This window comes from Myotis brandtii, unplaced genomic scaffold (genome assembly GCF_000412655.1).
Source record: "Myotis brandtii unplaced genomic scaffold, ASM41265v1 scaffold441, whole genome shotgun sequence".
Taxonomy (NCBI): Eukaryota; Metazoa; Chordata; class Mammalia; order Chiroptera; family Vespertilionidae; genus Myotis; species Myotis brandtii.
This window is the reverse complement of record NW_005366873.1, coordinates 4,103,114-4,125,608: the sequence shown is the minus strand read 5'-3', so window position 1 is coordinate 4,125,608 and position 22,495 is coordinate 4,103,114. Positions and strand designations below refer to the sequence as shown.

The window sequence follows — 22,495 nt, the reverse complement described above, 5'->3', positions numbered from 1 at the left end:
GTGAACCCATAACAGAGGACAGAACATTGGTCTTACAGTCAAAAGACCCTCGTTCAAATCCTTTATTCACTGGATGCCCTCGGGTGGTTCATCCGACCTTTCTTGGTCTCAGTCTTCTTAATATAAACTAGAAATGGTCGTATCTGATGAAGGTTCCCATATGGTTGTCCTGGTGATCAGAGAGCTAATGAGGTGAAAACACTTATTAACACTCCAACTGAAAGACATGAAACAAAAGAGAGGTGATGAGATTACCATGCTGTTATGAATCACTCCAAGAGGTGTCATGGTGATATGAATCATCATATGGTAATATCACAGCTGAAGCCCAAATGTGGGCTAACACCAGCATTGACCCAGTAATCTCAATTAGTCACAGGGGCCTAGCTAGTGATAATCCATAGTCCTATTGTTACCAAGAAGACAGCACTAACCAGAAAGTGTGCAATTTCACTCTGCTCCCAGAAAAGGAGAAAATTTGCTGATGAACATCGATGGGGGGTGGCCCACCGTAGTAGCTCCATTAGCCCCAGGAATGAGGAGAGTTGGGTTCCAGGCCCTCCTCCTCTCCTCTGTCTAGAGGTGTGACTTGGTTTGATTCACATATTATGTCTACTTCATTGGGCTTCTCTTTTTTTCTCCGTAAATGGAGTGGGTTAAACTAAATGGTCTCTAAGGCCTCTTCTTGATCTCACATTTGTGACAATGAGCTAGAGTTTAAACTTTAGCCCCAATAGTACTGTAGTATCATCGTTGTCCTCTTGTATCCTGGCATTTAGGGACTGTTCCCTGCGGATCGCGTCCTGACCTCGAGTCTAAGAGGGTTAAAGTAGAGTGGAGAACTTATGATGTGAAGTTCAGCTCCCAGGAGGCGACAGAAAGGGCAGGACTCAGCAAAGACTTGACCCTGATTGCACTTCATTTGATTTGGCCATGTTATGAAGGTGTGACCAAACCTGGAAAACACTCTCTGGCCAGGTTCTGAGCCCTCTCACCTGGATTATATTTTATGTTCTAACACATAATAAAAATGGCATGTCCATTGCTTGGCCTGGACAGGGTCCTGTGTTGAACTGGAAGTGAATTTAAATTCCTGATTGGTTATCTTGGAAGATCTTGTGCCCAGCCAGACCTTGAGCCACGCTGGGCTGCGGTTCTTGGCTTTTGCTTCTGGCTGGCTGACCATCACAGGGGACATTCACACCATGGAACTTCGGCTGTGTCTTCATTATTCCACAGCCCTTTCAGTCTCCTGTTGACTACGTATCCCATTACCAAGCAACTCATAACTCTCTCTTCCCTCCAAGTCCCAGTCCCCAGCCTGCTCCCTCCTCTCTCAACAGATGTCCATCCTTGTTTTTTACTTCTCTTCTCTCCATATTCACATCTCCTTGTGTTTTCTGCCATCTCCCTCTGTCACTCGCCATCTGCTCTGATGATGACAGTGATGCCGATGATGGTGGTAGTGATAGTAGTGCTGATGGTAATGATAAGGGTGAGAAGACAGTTGTAGTAGCGGTTGCTGCTGCGTTTGTTTAGTGAATGCTTACAGTGTGCTAGGAACTGTGTGGAACAATTTATGTGCACCCTATCATTTAACTCGGAACAAGCCTATACCTTAGGTATAGCCACCCGGCTTTAGCAATGAGGACTCCGAGGCTCAGAGAGGCTAAGTATTTGCCCACAGTCCCCAGCTTACAAGTGGTGAACTGGAATTCACACCCAAGTGGATGCTAACTCTGAAACCTGAGCTCCTTTCAATCCCCATTCCCCCACCCCCATCTGCAAGGTGTCTCAGTAGATTAGAAATTGCCCCCTTGAGAAGGAAAAGTCGTTATGTCCCCAGCTCACAAGAGCACCTGTGTGGCCAGGACTGGATCTCTGAATGTGCAAAATGTTGTTGCATATGCCCTGGCCAATGTTGCTAAGTGGTCAGTGTTGGCCTGTGCACTGGAGAGTCACGAGTTCGATTCCTGGTCAAGGGCACGTACCTGGGTTGCAGGTTTGATCCCTGCCCCTGGTTGGAGCGTGTGTGGGAGACAACCAATCGGTGTCCCTCTCACATCAATGTTTCTCTCTCTCGCTGAAACAATAAATAGGAAAAACATCCTCACTCCTTGAGTGAGGATTAAAAAGAATGTTGCTGCATAGCCCACACCCCATGCATACCCTGGTCTTGTAACCACCATACGGGGCTCTTACTCCGCCCAGGGTGGAGGAGCATTCTGTTCCCCAACCTCCAGGAAGCAGGTCTCTCTGGTCAGTGGACACTCACCAAAGTAATTGCTCCAGTTCCCCCTGCAGTGACCCCTTAGGTCCTCACAGTGGTTCCCTCCGCAGAAGAAGCTGGGGATGACAGACTACTGAATCATCGTGGGGCCTTGGAGGGGAAACATCTGAATTTAATGCAGATGGTTGAAGTAGGTTGGCTTTCTTTTTACATTATTATTTTTATTAACAAATAAAGGAAATGCCTTAAAGCTGGGGATGACAGACTACTGAATCATCGTGGGGCCGTGGAGGGGAAACATCTGAATTTAATGCAGATGGTTCTAGTGGGTTGGCTTTCTTTTTACATTATTATTTTTATTAAGCAAATAAAGGAAATGCCTTGGTTTGTGTACAGAAAAGCCCAAGCAGTCCAGGGCAAGTGGCTCAAGGTGTCCCTGTGAAGTCACCAGGAGCTGTCTGCCTAGCTCCAGGCTGGGGTCTTGGGTTGTCTTGACTTTCAAGCAGCCTCTCCTTACGTGGTGGCTCAAATTCAACCAGCATAGCAACCCAGGCATGACAGAAGGGTGTCTCTCTCCTGATAACACCAACAAAATTTCAGGGAGTGTCCATCGCTGAGCCAGTCACGGTGGCCAGGGGGCTCTGTCACATGGGATGGGGATCACTATTCCCATTTTACAGATGAGAAAATTAAGCAACTTTCTCCCATCACATAACCAGTAACTGGCAGGTGGGAGCCCAGGTCTCGGACCACAGTTCACCCTCGTGCTGCCTTTCACTAACAGCCAGTTCATCTTTGCATCTGCAGATGGATTACTGAGCCCAGGACGTTTGCAAGTCTTTGTTCCTTTTGTTTTGTTTGTTACATCTCTCTGAACAGTCTGAGGCTAGCACCACTTCCTCCTGGGCCTTGCTGTTTTGTGCTTACCTCCGAAGGACGATCTATCACTCTCTGTGTTGGTCTGTCTCCTCTTGGGAAGGTATCTCTTTCTCCATCTCTGAGTCCCCACCATTTGGCAACTTCGCCCAGCACATTGTAGATGCTCAATCCTCGTGGGCTGAATGGACCAATTTATGAACGCCCGATGGAGTCTGTGCAGAGCAGAGGCCCCGGGCCCTGCCTGTGTCTTGGGTGCTCTGCCTTCCTTTCAGAATAGGATGAATCACATCACAAAACGCTGGCTGAATTTCTAGCACCCCGACTCACTGCCTCACTCCCTGTGCCCCGCTACAAACCCATCACTGCCTCCTGCTTGGGACTCGGAATAAAATGTAGAAGAGCTTTGGGATGAATAATGGGCCTTGCCATGCGGGGACAGCTGTTGCGCTCTGCTGGTGGAGACAATATGTTGCACGTCCTTTTGGCACTGTGGGATTAAACCATTAGAAACAGTTTTCATCTGGATGTTCTAAATCTCCCCGCATTATAAAGGCAACAATTTCTCCTTTATGTTATATTTTATGTTTAAAACCATGGAGAGAGGTGCTGTTTTAGTTCAAAACAAAACAAGGAAACCTTTCTAAGTGAGCAGGCAACCAACGTTTTCAATGTAATTATGCACTGTGAATTCTTAGTGGCTCAGAAAGGAACCGTCAGCCCTGGAGGCAGTGAGCCCCGTGGAAGCCTGTGTGAATCAGAGAGGCTGTGCTGTGATGGGGGCCAGCCCTCCCGGTGGAGGCGTGGTGGCTTTTCCAGCTCCGCACAAGTAACTCTCTGTGCTGCTCTCTGTCCTTCGAGGTTTGACTCTATGACAGCAAACCGAGCCACTGCACAGGTTTAGAAGACAGGATGGAGCAGGTGCATGGAACTTTGTCTCCCACCGGCTCCCCAGACACGGGACATCCCTACTGTCACCTCTGGAGCTTACAGGGGCTCAGAGGGGCTGAATCTTTGCATCTCCTCAGGGCTCAGCGAGTGTCTCTGAACAGCGGGGAGGGCCACAGATACGTATGGGTGGAAATGATAAGTTGGCGATGAACTAGATAGTACTGGGGCTTAGTTAAGGCTATTTTGTCAGGTGCTAAAAGCTGGTTTGAATGATCTGAGTTCTCATTAAGGTTGTGCTGCTACCCAGCTGTGAGCAAGTCATTTTCTCTCTTTGTTCATGAAGGGGCTGGATGAGTCAATCCCTAAGGATCTTCGAGTCCAAGCTCTCCCGGATTCCATTGCTTGGCTGGGTAGGAAAGTTGACTTTGAGAAGGAAGGGACCTCTGGGTTTTTCTGGATCTTGGCTGAGTTCCCAGAGCGTCTTCAGACACCTGGTGAGATGACCTGTGCTTGTCCAGGACCGCTGGGAACATGAGTTCATGCCAGCAAGATCCAGCCAGTGTCCTGAATGGAAGCCTCTTCTATGTATAATTTTCTTGATGGATTGCATGAGCTTCCTATTTGCTTCCGTAACATATTACCACAAATGTACAAATTTCTCATCTTACAGTTCTGGAGGTCAGAAGTACAAAATCCATCTCACTAAGCCAAAGTCAAGGTGTCACCGGGGCTGATTTCTTCTGGAGGCTCTAGGGGAAATTTGTTTCCTTTTTCAATTTCTAAAGGCCTCCTGTATTTTCTTGGCTCATGGCCCCTTCCTCCATCGTCAAAGCCAGCATAGTGTCTCATCTCCTCCCTGACCTCTGCTTCCATCCTAATAGTATCTCTTCCTGACTCTGATCCTCCTGCCGCTGTTTTATAAGGACTCTTGTGAATACATCGGGCCCACCAGGACAGTCTCTCCATCTCATGCTCCTTCATTTAACCACATTGGCAAAGTCCACCTACCATGGAAGGTGACATTGCATAGGTTCTGGGGATTAGGATGTGGATATCTTTGGGGGCCATTATTCAGCCTACCACAGGGATTACCATCAGTTTTCAAAACCTAGACATGGACAGGGAGAAGAGTGTATTGGGGCTCCTGCTTTGGAATGGGGAATTGTAGACCATCCCATCTGTTTAAGCTGCATACAACAGCAAAACCCATTCGCTTTCTGGGTATCTTTAGATTCTGCTTTTTGAATTATATGAGGGCCTTTATCCACAATATATACACTCTTTTTTAAAAGCTAAATTGATACACTTTATTTATTTATTATTACTGTTTTTTAAACATATTTTTATTGATTTCAGAGAGGAAGGGAAAGAGAGAGAGAGATAGAAACATCAATGATGAGAGAGAATTATTGACTGGCTGCCTTCTGCACACCGCTCAATGGGGATCAAGCCCGCAACCCAGGCATGTGCCCCTGACCGGAATCGAACCCGGGACCCCTCAGCCCACAGGCTGACGCTTTATCCACTTAGCCAAACCTGCTAGGGTGAAATGTACACTCTTAAAAGAGGTGTCCACATCTTCTTACAGTCACCAGGTTCTGATGAGCCATGTCCATTATCTTCCTTCTCCATTCTCTTTACGGCTGTTGCTGAGTGTCCACCAAGTGCAAGGCAGCGTGCCGGGGAAATCCACAGTCTCCCAGACATGCTCCTTTCCCTCGCAGAGCTTAGGTCTAGTGGAAGCAGAAAGGCACATAAGCAGTTATTTTGAACACAAGGCAGGATGTGCTAAGTGACATCAGAGCGAGGAACCAAGGGAGTGGGGAAACAGGAAGGCGACATCACTTCTAGCCCCGAGGGTGTCAGATCAGATGCCCCCATTTTTTGGTCAAAAGTATGATTGCTAGAAGCCCCTGAATTTTAGGACTTTTAAAAGATAGGATGATTGGTCTTCCTCTTTCTCTTAGGGTCCTTGGTTCAAAAGAGGTATCCAGCTCTGGTGACTTATGTGAAATCACTTCTACTCAAGGTTGAGTAAAGTTGGGGACAGTAAGAATTTGCTAGGCAAAGCAGGACTTGAGAAGAAAATGGTCTTATTCATGTTGGATCTGAAAGGGTGATCTTCTGCAACCTGGGCTGTACTCAGAGCCGCACCTGCTTCCCTGGCTGACCTATGACACCCAGGAGGCTGGCTTTCCTGGTTAGAAAGGCAGCAATTCCCCACGCGTCCTCTTAGGGGTGAAGGGGACTCTCCAGCCAGAGCTCCCTCCAGCCCAGGACGCAGTTTTAGAAAATACAACTGACTTCTCCTGGAAAAACAAAACCAACCTCTTCTTACTCTGGTCATGTAAACCAAGTTGGCACCTCATTATCGCCTCGTTAGCAAGGACAGGCTGCGTTGAGGACAAACCTGGTAGGAAGGGCTGGCTCCCTGTGGGCAGGGTTTTGCGTTAAGCTTAATTGCTTTTCTAAAGCTCAGCCACTTAGTACTGCACCCGCAGAAATCTATCATCAGACTCTTGACCATCCTCCTCTTCCTTTCCTATTCTCGCCTCCCCATCTTCACCATGATCTGTGCCTGGGCCCCCCTGGGGCCGCCAAGGCTCTGCTACAGCCAGCACCCCTAAGAGGAGCAAAGGTCTGTGACCACCTTTCACCTGGAACCCCCAGCCTTCCAAAACCCTAAAATGCAGCCAGCTCTTCTGCCCTTGGAGCACAGCAGGGCTGCTCCTGGGTGAAGGTGGGATCTCTTTAATGACTTGATTTCTCACAGGATGGGAAACAGTAACTCAGGGTCATATTTATCTGGCTCCGACATGTGTTTTTTACATGCATTTGAACACGGGTGTGCCTGGTCTTCTGAGAACTCACTTCAAACAAAACAGCGAGGCAGCCCATGAGACACTCAGAGGGCTGAGAGGCTGCACGCCTAACCGCCGCCCTTGTTCTTCTTTTCAAAGCCTGGCTGGCGGTGGAATCCCACATCTGTATTCACTCACTGTGAGTCCTTGCAAGCAAGGCCACCTAATCTCTCTGAGCATTAGGTTCTTTCTCTGCATAATTGAGACACCTCAAATGAGATAACGCAGCCTCGCTAAGCACTGGTCCCACAGAAGCATTGCCATCAACGTGAGACTCTCTCCTGCTTCCCTTCTTCCCCATGACCTACACCCATGAGACACTCAGAGGGCTGAGAGGCTGCACGCCTAACCGCCGCCCTTGTTCTTCTTTTCAAAGCCTGGCTGGCGGTGGAATCCCACATCTGTATTCACTCACTGTGAGTCCTTGCAAGCAAGGCCACCTAATCTCTCTGAGCATTAGGTTCTTTCCCTGCATAATTGAGACACCTCAAATGAGATAACACAGCCTCGCTAAGCACTGGTCCCACAGAAGCATTGCAATCAACGTGAGACTCTCCTGTTTACCTTCTTCCCCGTGACCCACACACACACACACACACACACACACACACACACACACACACACCTCACGGTAGCATTGCAATCAACGTGAGACTCTCTCCTGTTTACCTTCTTCCCCATGACCTACACACACACACACACACACACACACACACACACACACACACACCTCACAATTTTCTTAGACCAACCCAAGCAGAAGCTTGCTTTCTTCTAAGTGTCTCCAAAATGGGAGAGATGATGTAACATGCCACACACTTTCCATGTCTCCCCTTTATTCCTGAACCATGCCCACCCCCAGCTTCTCTCCTTTGCTTCATTGTGGTTAGACTTTTACTGTACAGAATGTGTGACAGTGGAAACCTTGTCTGAAGTGTTGCAGCTTTGTAGCTTCTATGCCACACTTATTTATATGAGCATGCTGAATATACAGCTTGGGTTGTCCATGTTAATCCCAGCTTCAAATGCACAGTCCCATTCTTCCCTTTCAAATGTCCTGGGAATTCCAGTTCATCAACACCCCAAACATATTTCCCTATTACACCCACTCCCCAAAAGAGGTGTTTAGCCCTGGCCGGTGTGACTCAGTTGGTTGAGCTTTGTCCCATGTACCAAAAGATTGCTGGTTTGAATCTGGGTCAGGGCACACGCCCAGGTTGATCGGGCATGCAGGAGGTGGCTGATCAATGTCTTTCTTTTATCAGTGTTTCTCTCTCCCTCTCCCTTCTCTCTCTGAAATCAATAAAAAAAAGGGGGGGGGTTTAAGATACAAGAAATATGGTCTCACAAAAGAGCCCTGACTGCGGTAACCAGATATCCCAGACTTTCTGGGAAGGGCTGTCCCCTTATGCATCCTAGTTTTTGGTTCAGAAAGCACCATAACCACAGCAAAGGTCACATGGAAGGCACAGGTTCCAACAGAATAGTCCTGTAGTAAGAGTTTGTGTGAGCCCACCACTGCCTACGACCTCAACTTCAGATTCTTCTCTTGTAAATGTTTGGTTATTCTTTGTGCTGGTTGGGCTTGAGCGTGGGCTGAAGGGAGCATGATTCTTGCTGCATTTGGATGTGAAATAAGGACAAGGATGAAAATGTATTTGGCGCAAGTACACACCTCTCATTCTGTCTGTGGTTTTGAAGCCTGTTTTTTTTTCAGTTAACATTAGAGTACATGGATTTTCTCAGGTCGCTAATTTTGACCATACCAAATTCAAGATAGTGTCTACTATTGGCAATGGTAGGGGTCAGGGTGGATGGGGAGAGTGGATACCTAAGGAACATTTGTGTGTTGGAATATTTTCTGTCTTATGCTTGGTGCCAAGTACACTTTTTTAATGTCTTAAATATTACATAGTAAAGCAGAAACTTAAACACCAGTAGCAAATGTCTACTTAAAATTTCATTCTGTAGCTAATATCACAATTTACTCAGTTTAAAACTCCCCTCCCTGTTATCGGATTATTTGTAATTTTCAACTGTGGACACTTAAATAATGAAGTATTACTAAACATCTTTGGGCGTCAAGTTTTGTCTGAATTTTCGCTCGCTTTCTTCGGATAGATACATAGCATTGAATTATTGGGTTAAAGCATGTGGCTCTCGGGAGTACATATGACGTGGCTACCTTTCAACAGAGTTGTGTGACTTTAAGACAGTCGTTGACACGTGTCCATTCCACTTTATCTCACACCAGCACTGAAGGCTATTGTGTGTGTTTTTTTGAAATGTGCCACTTTGCTAGGCAAATATTTGTTGCTAATATATCTCTTTGATTACCAGCGAGATGGAACCTTCTCTCATATAACTTTTCTGTTGGAGCTTTACTTTTAATGGAGGTGTATGTGTGAGCACAGGTTTTTGCAGACACCCTTCTGTGTGGGGCCCTGTGGGAGGGTCTTGCTCCCATGGGTGGGGGGACCACAGCTACCCACTGAGAGCCCCCTGGCCTCCTCGGGGAAAGCAGCTGTGCCTCTCGACCCCTGTCTTCCTGCAGTGCCGCCAAGCTCCTGGACAAGAACCCGTTCTCGGTCAGTAACCCGACCCCCCTGCTTCCTTCGCCTGCCAGTCTCCAACTGGCTCAATTGCAAGCCCAGCTCACCCTCCACCGGCTGAAGTTGGCACAGACAGCTGTCACCAACAACACTGCGGCCGCCACCGTTCTGAACCAAGTCCTCTCCAAAGTGGCCATGTCCCAGCCGCTCTTCAACCAGCTGAGGCATCCGTCCGTGATCAGCGCCCCCCACGGCCACACCGCGGTGCCCCCACATGCTGCGAGCGTGCCCAGTGCCCGGTTTCCCTCTAACACAATCGCCTTCTCACCCCCCGGCCAGACACGAGGCCCGGGACCCTCTGTGAGCCTTCCCAGCCAGCCCCCCAACGCCATGGTGATGCATCCCTTCACTGGTGTCATGCCTCAGACCCCTGCCCAGCCGGCGGTCCTCTTGGGCATTGGCAAGACTGGGGCAGGTCCCGCCACGGCAGGATTCTACGAGTATGGCAAAGCCACCTCCGGCCAGGCCTACGGCTCCGAAACGGATGGTCAGCCCATCTTCCTGCCGGCCTCGGCCTCTACCTCGGGCAGCGCGACCTATGAAGGACAGTACAGCCAATCGGGGCAAGATGGCCAGGCTGCCTTTCCCAAAGACTTCTACGGAGCCAACTCCCAAGGCTCGCACGTGGCAGGCGGGTTTGGGGCTGAGGCCACGGGGGGCCTGAAAGGGGAGGTAGGTCCGCTGCTGCCGGGTCCAAACAGCCAGTGGGAGAGCCCCCACGGATTCTCTGGCCAGAGCAAGCCTGACCTCGCAGCAGGCGCCAGCCTGTGGCCTCCACCCCCCAGCCAGTCCTACGAGCTGTATGACCCCGAGGAGCCCACCCCAGACAGGACCCCTCCTTCCTTCGGGGGTCGGCTGAACAACAGCAAGCAGGGTTTCAGCGGTGCACGGCGGCGGGCCAAGGAGGAACCGGCGGTGCTGTCCGTGCGGCCCCTGCAGGCTCACGAGCTGAATGACTTTCATGGGGTGGCCCCTCTCCACCTGCCACACGTCTGCAGCATCTGCGACAAGAAGGTATTTGATTTAAAGGTGAGTCATCTAAGACCACGTAGGAGCCACTGATGGAGCCTGGGCGGGCTCACCACCACCACCCAACTCTCACTGTTTATGGGCGAGAAACTGGTACCTTTGGGGACTGGGGAACAAAATGTTGCCATCTGTCCCCTTGATGACAACCACAGGTATTAGAACCAAAAGGAATTCCAGAAATGTACGAGGGCCAGTCCCTTGCTTTAAGGCAAGTAAGAAATTCTTAACCCATGTCTATAGCTGAGAAGCTGCGGCTGAGTGGGGGTGGGGAGAGAATCAAGTGACCCCGCCTGGGTTACAGAGAAGGGACTTGGGGACTAGACCCTCCTCCCGCCTCCTTGAAGAAGGCTTTTCCTCTGTGGTACACGTAGAAGTTACATATATTATCCTGGAGACAATATATTGTATTGAGTTTGAAAGGGGGGAAAAGTGAGCAGAATTTTGGATCAGGGGCAAGAGAAATTCTCAGGTGGGACCTAGATAAATGATCAAGAAGGCCTCAGCGTCCCCACCTGCGAAATGGAGATGGAGCCTCCTCACACTGCCCAGAGGTTGTAACATGCTCCAGCTGCAGCAAAGTGCCATTAGGGTGTCATTTCTCCCCAAAATGTGTTGATGATGCAGCGAAATATTTCAAAGCAATAACAGCTAACATATATTAAACCTTCCCCGTGTGTCAGCAGTAACTCTCCAAAGTTGATACTGTTGCTATTCTCACTTTACAGAAGTGAAAACTGAGGCCCAGAGAGATGAAATGACTTGTCTGGGGCCCTGGGACCCCGTAGCTAGAAAGCAGCAGAGTGGAGACTTGAATATGGGTCTGGCCCTCCCAGAGCGTGTGCCTCTTAAGCTCCGCTGCCTTCTGTCTCTCCTCCCGTCTGCATTTCACAATGATCCTTCCTTAGTGGGAGTCACACTGCTGTCATTCCCCTCGGCTTGGGTGCATCTTGTCTCTCAGGTGGGACACAGCCTCTCACCTCTAGTCCCTGGAGGGGGCTGGCTGACATGAGAGGTGATGGAGAGCTTTGTCCCTCGTAAGCCTTTCCTAAGGCTTTGCAACTCACTGTGATTGCACCTGCTCGATTGTCCCAACTGGATGTGGACATGGGCTGGAGGTGCGGTGGGACTGAGGGTCCACTGAGTGGGGGAGAAGGACACAGGTTTTTGAATCTGGGCTTTTGTAGAGGATGGGCAGGGGCTGTGCAGGTAGGATGGAGAGCAGGAGCTGGTCAGGAGTCTAGGAGGGAGAGGAGGCGGGGAAGAGATGCATCGGTGGGGTTGGTCCAGCCTCCCGGTGCGCTGAGATCCTGCCTGGCCTGGGAAGCCTGCACTTACCCTACCTTCCCGTGGACTCAGTTCTCCTTCTGTCATTTTTCTTTCCTCTGGCCTAGGACTGGGAGCTGCATGTGAAAGGAAAACTCCATGCTCAGAAATGCCTGGTCTTCTCTGAAAAGTAAGTGCTGTCCAGGAGAACAGGTTCATGCACGCGCCCAAGAAATCCTCACAGAACACCTGCTGCATGCCATGAAGTCCCTGTCCCAAGGAGCTAACACTTAAGGGGGGGAGGGCTCAGATGATAAACAAAATGAATAGTGAATCACATGGCGTCCATGGGGGTAGATGCTAAGCAGAAAACATCAGGACAGAGGCAGGTGTGTGTGTGTGTGTGTGTGTGTGTGTGTGTGTGTGTGATCCTTGCATAGACATCTCAGGAGAGGATGGAAGGAGCTCATGGCTACTTGGGGAACATGCACTCCTGGCCATCCATGGAGAATGCAAGTTCCAAGGCCCTGGCGGGGCCCTGGGATGCTCGGGCAGCATCGGTGTGACCAGCGCGGAGTGCCCGGTGAGGAGCCAGGAAAATGCCAGAGCCCAGATCCTGAGCCCTTGGGCTTGTCGTAAGGACTTTCGCTTTTGCTTTGAGTGTGACTGGAGCGTTGGTGGGCTGAGCGAAAGAGGGGTGTGCTCTGGCTCTACTGACCAGGCCCCTGGCTGCTGTGCTGAGAATAGATAGTGGAGAGCAAAGGCAGGTGCCCAGAGACCGGTGAGGAGGGGCTACGGGTTTCCACAGAGAAGAGGATGCCGGCCCAGGGACACAGGACCGAGGGTGGGGTTCAGTGTTTTGAAATGAGCGCATTCAGAAGGCCTCCCTTTCTTATTCACAATAGCCGCAAAGGTGGAAGCAACCCAAAGGTCCCCACCACACGAACAGGCAAACACAGTGTGGTACACACTACAGTGGGATATTATTCGGCTTTAAAAGGAAAGAATTTCATGCTACAACATGGGTGAACCTTGAGGACATTACGCTCAGTGAAAGAAGCCAGACACCTAAGGACAAAAGCTGTCTGATTCCACTTATAGGAGGTACTGAGAGTCGTCAGATTCATAGAGACAGAAAGCAGAGTGGTGGTTGCCAGGGCCCGGGGCTGGGGAAATGGAGAGTTCTTGTTTAATGGGTTGAGAGTTTCAGTTTTGCAAGATGAAAAGAGTTCTGGAGATGGTTGGTGGTGATGGTTGCAAAACAATGTGAATGTGGTTAACGCCACTGAATTGTACGCTTACAAATGGTGAAGCAGGTACATTTTGTGTTGTGTACATTTTAATACAATGATTTCAGAAAGGTTTTCTCTGGCTCCCCATTTTTTTTTACTGTGGTAAAACTGATGTAAAATGTAAAATGCAGTGGTATGTACACATTCACAAGGCTGTGCAAATATTACGACTGTCTAGTTCCAGAACATGTTCATCGCTCCCACACCCAGTTGCCCCCAAACCCATTAGGCAGCCACTCCTCACTCCCTTCCTCCCAACCCCTTACAACCCCCAATCTGCTTTCTATCTCTGTAGATTTGCTTTTCTGAACATTTCATATAAATGGAATCATATCCTACGTAGCCTGTTGTTACTGGCTTTTTTCACTTAGCACAGTATTTTCAGCTTCATCCCCATCACAACATATACCACCTTTTTATGGCTGAATAGTATTCATATCTGTGTGTGTATGTGTGTGTGTATTATCACCTTTTCTGTATCTATAAATCAATCTTTTGATCTATATTCAGAGCGTTTCTTCTACCCTCTGGCTCCTGTGAATAGTGCTGCTATGAGCATTCATGTGTGCGTTTTTGTTTGAACATTGATTTTAAACTATTTTGAGTCTATTCCTAGGAGTGGAATTTCTGGGTCATATGGTAGTTCTTTATTTAACTTCTTGAGTAACTGGTTCCCCTTTTCACCCCTCTCCAGCGCTGCTGTCCGGTGTGTTCTCGGTTCGGCAGAGGGAACTCTGTGTGCCTCTCCCAACAGCACGGCCGTTTATAACCCTGCTGGGAACGAAGGTGAGCGAGGGCTACAGGTCGGCAGCTGGAGCCACGGATCAGCTTCCCAAAGGCTTAACACATCATATCTGCGATAACCAGACTTCCCTTCCGTGTCCTTATGCGTCTATAAGGCAGAGCCCAGGGCCCTGAAATGCATGGGGCCTGCTGTCTGGGCTCTTTGACATTTTCTGGCCTATTTTATTTTATTTATTTTTGAAAAAATATGTTTTATTGATTTTTGAGAGAGAGGAAGGGAGAGGGATAGAAAGATAGAAACATGGATGAGAGAGAAATATCGATAGGCTGCCTCCTGCACACCCCCTACTGGGGATGGAGCCCACAACCTGAGCATGTGCCCTGACTGGGAATCGAACCGTGACCTCTTGGTTCATAGGTCGACACTCAACCACTGGGCCACACTATCCGGGCTTTCTGACCTATTTTAGACATAAAGCTTTGCTGGTTATCAACATGCCCAGAGGTATAATCATGACAATCATTAATCACTATGTTAACAGGGAATTTCCATTTTTCCCTCCCCATGTATGTCCTAACAGTGACTTTTGAAGGTAAAGTAAGAACTAGGTTTTCACCCAAGAGGTATAATCATGACAATCATTAATCACTATGTTAAGAGGGAATTTCCATTTTTCCCTCCCCATGTATGTCTTAACAGTGACTTTTGAAAGTAAAGTAAAGAACTAGGTTTTCACCCTGTTTTGTGTAATTTGTCATTTAGATTATGCCTCAAATCTTGGAACATCATATGCAGCCATTCCAGCAAGGTCATTTGCTCAGTCAAATCCTGCCTTTCCTTCGACCTCCCTGGGGACAAATGTGAGTACAGAACATTTTCTCCATGTCATTGTCATCACTAGGGCGTTTGCATCCCCTGCTGTGGCTGGGTGTCAGGTGCAGAGGGACCTGGGAAGGAGCTGGTGTGGCCGTGGCTTTGCTCAGTGCAGGAAAACATGTCCCTGGACAGAGGTCAAGACTTGTGTAATTCAGTCTAGCGAGTATCGAAACACGCAGATAAAAATGCTGATAAACATTTTTAAAATCGAAGGCACTCACAGACTTTCTAGCATTCAGCACTGGTTTAAAAAGAATAAGTTAGTGTTTGTGTGTTTTTAAGACGTTGGTATTTTATTGAAGTGGACCGTTTCCTGGGACTGGGTAATTCTGAAACGTGAAGCAGTAATGTGTCTGAAAGTAATGACCTTGCACTCCTGCTATGTTGGCCCCTGGGGAAATGGCTGCTTCTGTATAATACTGTGTTTTTAGTTGTGTTTGTGTGCAGTCTTCTCTCTCTGCAACATGCTCTTTAGTCCCCCAACGCTCTAAAGCTCGGCCCTCCTTTTCCAAGAGTTATGACGACACTTTTTCTCTCTTTGTTTTCCCACTGGGTGTAGCCTTGTCCCCATGAGCTGTCTGCCTTTCTGTTCTCTGGGAACACGTGGAAGGGGCTGGGAGATGCAGAACTGCCTGTAAAACAAAATGCATTTGCTAGAGGGCGTGTGTCTGTATGTTTTGCCTGTATTTTTTGAATTCTCGATATGAGCAGCTGCAGCCTCTTTCTCTAGTCTCCTGCAATGAGTGAGCACAAGCTCACAGCAGCAGGCTCCACGTGCTGTCCCCTCCATGTGTCTTCTCCTCCACGTGCCATGCCGGGCATGTGTGCAGACTTTCAAAGGGCAAGCTGAGCAGTGTAGGTGTGAGGCCGGGGGATGAGTGAGGGGGGAGTGAGGAGGTTCATGAGAGGAAGTGAGGCCCTCCTGGGCTGAGATTTCTATTCGTTTGTTTGTTTGCAATGTTTAATAGAAGTGCTTCACGAGGGAGCCCCTGGCTGTAAGCCCAGGTTTCGGAGAAAGAGAATTTTGTGGTTTCCCTCTCTGCACCTCCATGCTCAGGGCCCACCTGGTCAGTGGCAACTTAGGGTCAGTCCCAGGAGGACAGAATGGCTGGGTTCAAGGAGCCCTGTCATTTGTCTTTGATTACATGACCTTGTGTCCCAATGGGGGTGCTGGCAGCTTCAGGACCTTCCCCAGGGCTGTTTCTCCATCCTGTAGACCATGGAGGCATCTCTGTGCCCACAACCCACCGGAGACCCGGCTCTGAGGGGAGGGGACTGTGACCCAGATGGGGCAGGGGGCGGGGGCGGATCAGGAGGCAGGTGGGCCAGGGCTCTGGGCACAGTAAAGGGAGTTGGTGGCCAAGAGCCCTTATAAAGGGGAGGGGCTGAGGAGAGGCAAGGACAGGACTACTCTTCCTGTGTCCTGTGCCTCAGCCCCATCCTCCGGGACTGACCAGCGAACCAGAGGCTTCTCCTATGGATGTGGAGCCAGGAGGCCACGTTCACGTTCCAGGTCTGGAGCCCACCAGCTGTGTGGCCTCAGGCAATCACTTCCCCGAGGCTCCATTTCCTTAAACAGGGACAATACTCCTCTACTAATGACTTTCAAAGGTAAAGTAAAGGGCTAGGTATTCACCCAGCTTGTGTAATTGATTAATTTGATGATGTGTCAAATCTTAGAACATCGTTAGTGGCTGTCTAGGCACAATCTCCTGATGCAGTGGTCGGAGCTGGAAGGTGGGAGCGAAGCTGGGGTAGACCCGAGTTGTCCTGCCCTTGTGGGATCCAATGGGAGCATGTGTGTGACAATGATTTGTAAACCATGCAGTGCATAAGTAACTGGCTATTGTTGAGTAACGAGCCCTTTTAACCTGCCCTGGGAAACCTGTGCTGTCTGGGGCTGGCTCTGTGCGCTAGCTGTGAGTTTGGGCAAGTCTCAGGGTTCCTCGTGCTCCAATCTGTCCAGCGATCTCTGTAGCCATCGCTGCTCCCCCGAGAGAGATGTTGGGAGGCTGCCTTTCCTTACGTGCAGGGCAGGCACGAGCCGTCTGCTGACCGGGATCATTCATGAGTACAGTTTCCTCCAGATGCCGAGAGACAGGGAGGCCATCTGGCTTGAGCCCAAGGAGAAGCAACGCACAAGAAACATTTTGCTTTCTGCACCGGAGGCCGCAGGAAGGACACGGAGAGCCCCGGACAGTGTAGGGCAACGATGATAACAGTAGCGGACATTCGAACAGTGCTTAATGCATTCTTAGCATTTTTGTGTGTATTAGCTCATTTCATCCTCCAGACAGCGTGTGAGGTGGGGAAATCGAGGTGGAGGGCCACTAAGTACCTTGCTCAGGTCACGTAGCTGGTAAATGGAGGCGTGGGGACTTGAGCACAGGCGGCCTGGCTCTAGAGACCTCACCACTCAGGCCCCCCCTCCCCACCCTGAGGGTTTCTGTGTTCTCTTCCTTGCTGCGATTGTCTCTTTAGTAAGCTCCCTCCGCTCCCTCCGCTCCCCCCACTCCCACCCCACAAGATGCTTAGTAGGATCTGAGGCTACCTTAGGGATGCCAGTCCTTCCTGGGCCTTCACCAGCCATCAGCCATGGAGCAAGGTATAGAGGCCAGTTGAACCCAGCGCCCAAATGCTTTGCCACCGGGACAGTGTCTCCCAGGAGGAGCTCAGACGTTTGAAGGCATTTTCTGCAGATCCAGTGGAGGGAGAGAGGCATTATTTGACTGTTGTTATCATTATACATTCTGTGAGGTCTTGTTGGTCACATGAGCCTTGCCTAGGATAACTGGGAGCCAAGGACAAAGCCTGCCCAGCCATGTGTCATCAGTGGCCTGATGGCCACATCCTCCTGTGGGCCTCCGGCCCTCTTGTTTGCCATTTCTGGCAAATGGGACTGATTGAGGTGCGCCTCCCTTTAGGCAAACCTGAAGAACAAAAATATTGACATTGGAAGACAGGCTGAGAAATGAAGGGCGGACAAATCCGCTCCTGAAAGATAATTTACAAGGCTCCTTTAGAGCAGGGGCATCCCTCACGGAAATTGTTGATTTTTTTTTCTTCCTGCTTACAAATACTGACCTCCAAAGATAAGCAGCTACATCAGGGGCAAAGGACACTTTGCCCAGTGAGCTCCTTGTGCGTATTCATTTCCATGGTCTTTTCTGCTTACAAAATGTATGCTTTTTGTGAAAATCGAAACAGAAAAGACGAATTAAATGAGCGATGGAAATTCCTCCCGGATCCCCCTACGGCCCCCATGAGAACCCATGAAATCTCTGCTGGGCTTTCTGCAGAAGCATTTCCCGGGCCAGGGCCAGGCCTTTTCCCGTCTCATTCCACTTCCGCACATCTTTCCAGAAGCACATTTTGCTGCAGACCAGTTGGGGCCTCTGCCGTGGTCGTATCACTAGTGCTTGTGCAGCAAAGAGCGGTCCCTGCTTCTAAAGCTCCCTGTTCTTAAGCAGAACACAGTGACCAGGTCTCTGGGCGTGAGCCCTCAGACGGTCTCCGAAGGGTCACATGGGGTAAAACGATCGCAGATCCCGTCTACTGCCTCCACCAGCCCAGGCCTGGCTGCGAAATGGATACTTGTCTCGCCTCTGTGGGAGCACCAGCCTCCCTTTCCATGTCTCTTGTTGACGGAGATGGGGAGGGGGTGACTTGTGTGTGCCCCAGCCCCTCCTCGCCCATCCCAGGGTCCCCGGGGGAAGGTGTTCACTTTCGCTGGAAGCTCTGCCATTGACTGAGTGGAGGCACTTTGTCTTTGGCTGACAGAGTCGCCATAAATAGAGTCATCAGGTTTCCTGAGCGCGGGGGAAGGTGTTCACTTTCACTGGAAGCTCTGCCATTGACTGAGTGGAGGCACTTTGTCTTTGGCTGACAGAGTCGCCATAAATAGAGTCATCAGGTTTCCTGAGCGGGCCTTCAGGGCCTTCTCGGGGCCGTAAATAGTTTCCTTGCACCTGCCCAAGATGGACTTGGCCTGCCGGCTGTCCCCATAAAACCGCAGGGAAGTTTTCACAGCCACCTTGGGGACTCTTTAGTGCCAGCGCCACAGATGGGCCTCCCCGGCCTGCGAGGATACAAATCGTTTTTATGGTTTCTTTCTCACCGGGCCGCCGCACACCAGGAAACTTGTGTAAATAAGGAAACCGAGGCACGGGGAAGCATACGTGTTTGTGGAAGGCCAGAGGTTGCCCCTCAGGTTGCAGGCTGTTTCCTGGAACATCTGGCTTCCCGGGCCCATGGTTCGGAGCACTGTGGTCCCCTGGCTTCCAGAGCATGAGGAGGAGCAATTCATGCGACACATGATGCCCACCCCTCTCCCACCAGTCCAGTTCTGTCACTGCTCCTGTCCCCTCCGTGGGGGCCACCTTGTGCATTTTCAAAGAGAACAAAGAGCCAGGAAACAGACCTGGGTGGGTTTTGTTCTCTTTTTCCTTTACTTTTTACAGATCTTAATTATGTTTTCTTGTTGCAAAAGTAGTACAAACACAGTCTAAAAAATTCAGTTACAGACATGTAAACAATAGAAAATCTAACCCTGCTGAGAAAACTGAAGGTAGATGTCTTTTACTCTAATTATGGGTTTCTGGCTAGTGTACATCTGCTGGCGCAATTACCAAGAGTATATATTTTTGCACAAATCAGGTAACACCATATAATCTGTTGTGCAGGATGGTTTATTTCACGTAACATGAGCTCACAATACATATTTTAATTGATTTCTAGCCATCTTCTTGCATCTGAACACAAAACCCTATCATATATATAACATTGTCTATTGTATGCATTTACCATAGTTTATCAAGTCCATGTTTGATTGATTTTTCAGTGAAGCCTGAGTTGTAATCACAAACCTAGCACTATTCCATTCCCCCAAAATTAAGTTCCTTAAGTTCTCCCAGGCATCTGTGTCCACATACACAGTGATGGGTGTGGACCAGATAACCTCCCAGATTAAGATTCCGTGACTCTAAGGATTACATGTTACACCACCCAGAGACCCGTAGGCTAGTCTGGCACAAATAAAAGTAGATTTACTCTAAGTCAAAGCTAATATGCTTTATAAAATATTTGAAAGTGTCAATAAAGACATCTGTGTCTGTCCTCCAAGAGCCATAGCTGTGGAACCCACGCCCTTTTGCTATCTGGATAATATGTTCTAAATCAACACCACGAGGAATAAATATTTGCCCTGGTTCTGTCCTCACGTGTCTCTAGCACAAAACCAACAGAGGCCCGCAGACCAAGTGCCAGGTGAAATTAGGACACGCCTAAAGGAGATCAGTGTGGAGCACAGACATTGTTTATTGAAGATCAAGCTCATATTTGTGGCTCTAGCAAGCACTGGGGGGGACTTCTCCCCACCCCCAGGCCTATTGCCCTCGGCCACACTTTTATTGCAACTCTGTGAGTTATTTGAACTGGGCCTGTTCTCTGAACTCGCCTGCAGAGCCTGTTCCCACCTGCATCGGAGGGCACGGAAAGGTCTGAATCTTGCTACACAAGTCTGTTTGCTCCTTTCATATTTCCATCTATAAAGAGTTTGTGGGTGAGGTGAGAGATCTGGGACCCAGCCACATGAACCATTAGAAGCAGCTTCTGATTTTAAGAGAATGACCCCAGCATGTGAAAATGGACAACCCAGGCCCCTGATCACTTGGGGTTGGGGTGGGGGGTGAAGGGTGGGGATTAGGGGCCATAGCAGTGCTGGCCTGCAGGCCTATTGAAGCATTCCCCAGGCTGGGAAAGGATGACTGTCCCTTTAGGTTAGTCATTAGGGCTTTAGTGACTTTAGCTCTCTTAGAGATTGGACCTGGGATTGGAAATTTTCAAATGCATCTGTCGCATGTGTGCCTCCCAGAAGCTCAGCAGGCAGAGCAGCGGGTGGGAGGTTAATGGGGCCCATCAACACCTCACACCAAAAATTCAAGTTGGCCCGAGGTCTTATGATTCTCTCTAAATCCATCTGCTCCTGCTCCAGAGCACAGCTTTTAAAATGTATTTTTGGTAACTTTTAATATTAATATAATTCAGAATTACAGGGAAGTTTAAGGACCATCCATATGCCTTTTACCCAGAGTCACTACTTTTCATTGGGCCAACTAATCCTTCTCTCTCTGTCTTTCTGTCTCTGTGTGTGTGTCTCAATCGTCCGTCTGTCTGTTCATTTCTATCTGTCCATCCATCTGTCTATCCATCTAGTCATTTATCCATCCGTTCATCCATCTCTGTTGATCTTTCACCCATCTATGCAATCATCTATGCCTGTTTTCTCTTGAACGATTGGAGACAGTATATCTCTTCACCCCTAACTATGTCAGTAGGAATTTCCTAAGAACACAGACTTTCTCATACGTAATCACAGTACAGTTATATCCCCCCTCACCCCCTCAGTCTAGAATCACCACGGCACATTCTTATACTGTGGGCGGAAAGGAGCCAGCTGGACGCCAGGCATTGCACCAAGGCACTTTACATACATTGTGGCACTCTTGTCTTCTGAACAGGCGTGTGGAATCAATTTTTATTTTCCCTGTTTTATAGACAGGCCAGCTCAGGCTTAGAGAAATTCAATCACTTGCCCAAGGTGGGTCCCGGGGGAGCAGATTCTGATCCAGGTCTATCTGACACTCCCATGGCCCTGGCACTGGTGCCTGGAGACCATGAGGCACACACTTGATGTGTGTCTGCCCTTGAAGAGGGACCGGGCCCGTGTCCCCTTCGCTCATCTCAGGATATCATGTCCACTGTTGTAGGCACTGGACACAGGGTCACTCAGGGAATGGCAGAGCTCATCAGCAAGGTGCTCACTGCGTGGGGCTCATCTTCAGCCCTTTAAAGATGAGGCCACCACCGACACAGATAGGCATGTCTGAAAGATGGACGTGCTTGTGACAGTATTTATGCTGACACAGATGCTCGCATAGGGAGGGAGGACAGACATTACGCTCACTGGGACAGAGAGTGGGAAAGACATAGGTTTCCTGTTTATGCCCAACACGGTTGGGGAAAGTTATCATTATCCTGGATTTTAGAGTTTAGCTTGGCAAGGCTTCTGGGAGGAGTGGAATTTTAAAACTTAGAGCCACATAAGCATGGATATTTTACATCTGGAAAGGACTTCAGACGTATAGGCCACCTCCCTCATTCCAGACACTGGGAAACGAAGGCCTAGAATGGAAAACTAGTTTGCTCCTGTCACGTACCTAATCAGTGAGTCCAGACCCCCTGTCTTCCGGAATTATGTTCGTTCCACTACCTCAGGAAGTCCGAGCTTTTCCCAGCCAAAACCCCTTTTAATGATTTACTTCTACCTCAAGCAGCCACTATCCTGCATTCCATGTTTGGAAAAGTACTGGATCTGCCAAAGTACTTATATTAGTGAGTAATTAACTAGCCACCCATTTTTATTCATCAGAAACACAGACACGCCAGTCAGATTGTCTAATCAACCTAAGATCTAACCAAGGTGCCATATGGATAGAGTCAAGAAACTCAAAGTATGACCTCAACTTGGGATTTTTAAATGTCAAAAATAATGACCCTCCCTTCAGATATTATGATATAGAGACCCCTTAAGGACTTGTCAGAGAACCTGGGCTGGGAATTCGTGTACAGCATGATGCTGCTCAAGGGCACTCAGCGTTGTCTGTGCCCCCAGTGAACAAATTTTACTCTCGATGGACCACCTAAAGTCCACTCTTCCTTCCTCACCTTCACACTTCCCTCCCTCACTAACGTTCTCACTCATCATTCGGATTTGCCATAGCGCCTACAGCAATAATAGCTATGTCTATATAAAGTGTTTA

The 22,495-nt window shown here is 49.1% G+C and overlaps 1 protein-coding gene across 1 annotated transcript in view; it reads left to right on the top strand.

Moving 5' to 3' along the window:
• Positions 1–22,495, top strand: part of RBM20 (RNA binding motif protein 20) — a 180,362-nt gene that overhangs the window by 119,309 nt on the left and 38,558 nt on the right. Inside the window, exons 2-5 of the mRNA XM_014546413.1 lie at positions 9,413–10,499; positions 11,891–11,952; positions 13,749–13,840; positions 14,562–14,659. Coding sequence (XP_014401899.1) covers positions 9,413–10,499; positions 11,891–11,952; positions 13,749–13,840; positions 14,562–14,659 — 1,339 coding nt within the window. The remainder of the gene's footprint in view (positions 1–9,412; positions 10,500–11,890; positions 11,953–13,748; positions 13,841–14,561; positions 14,660–22,495) is intronic.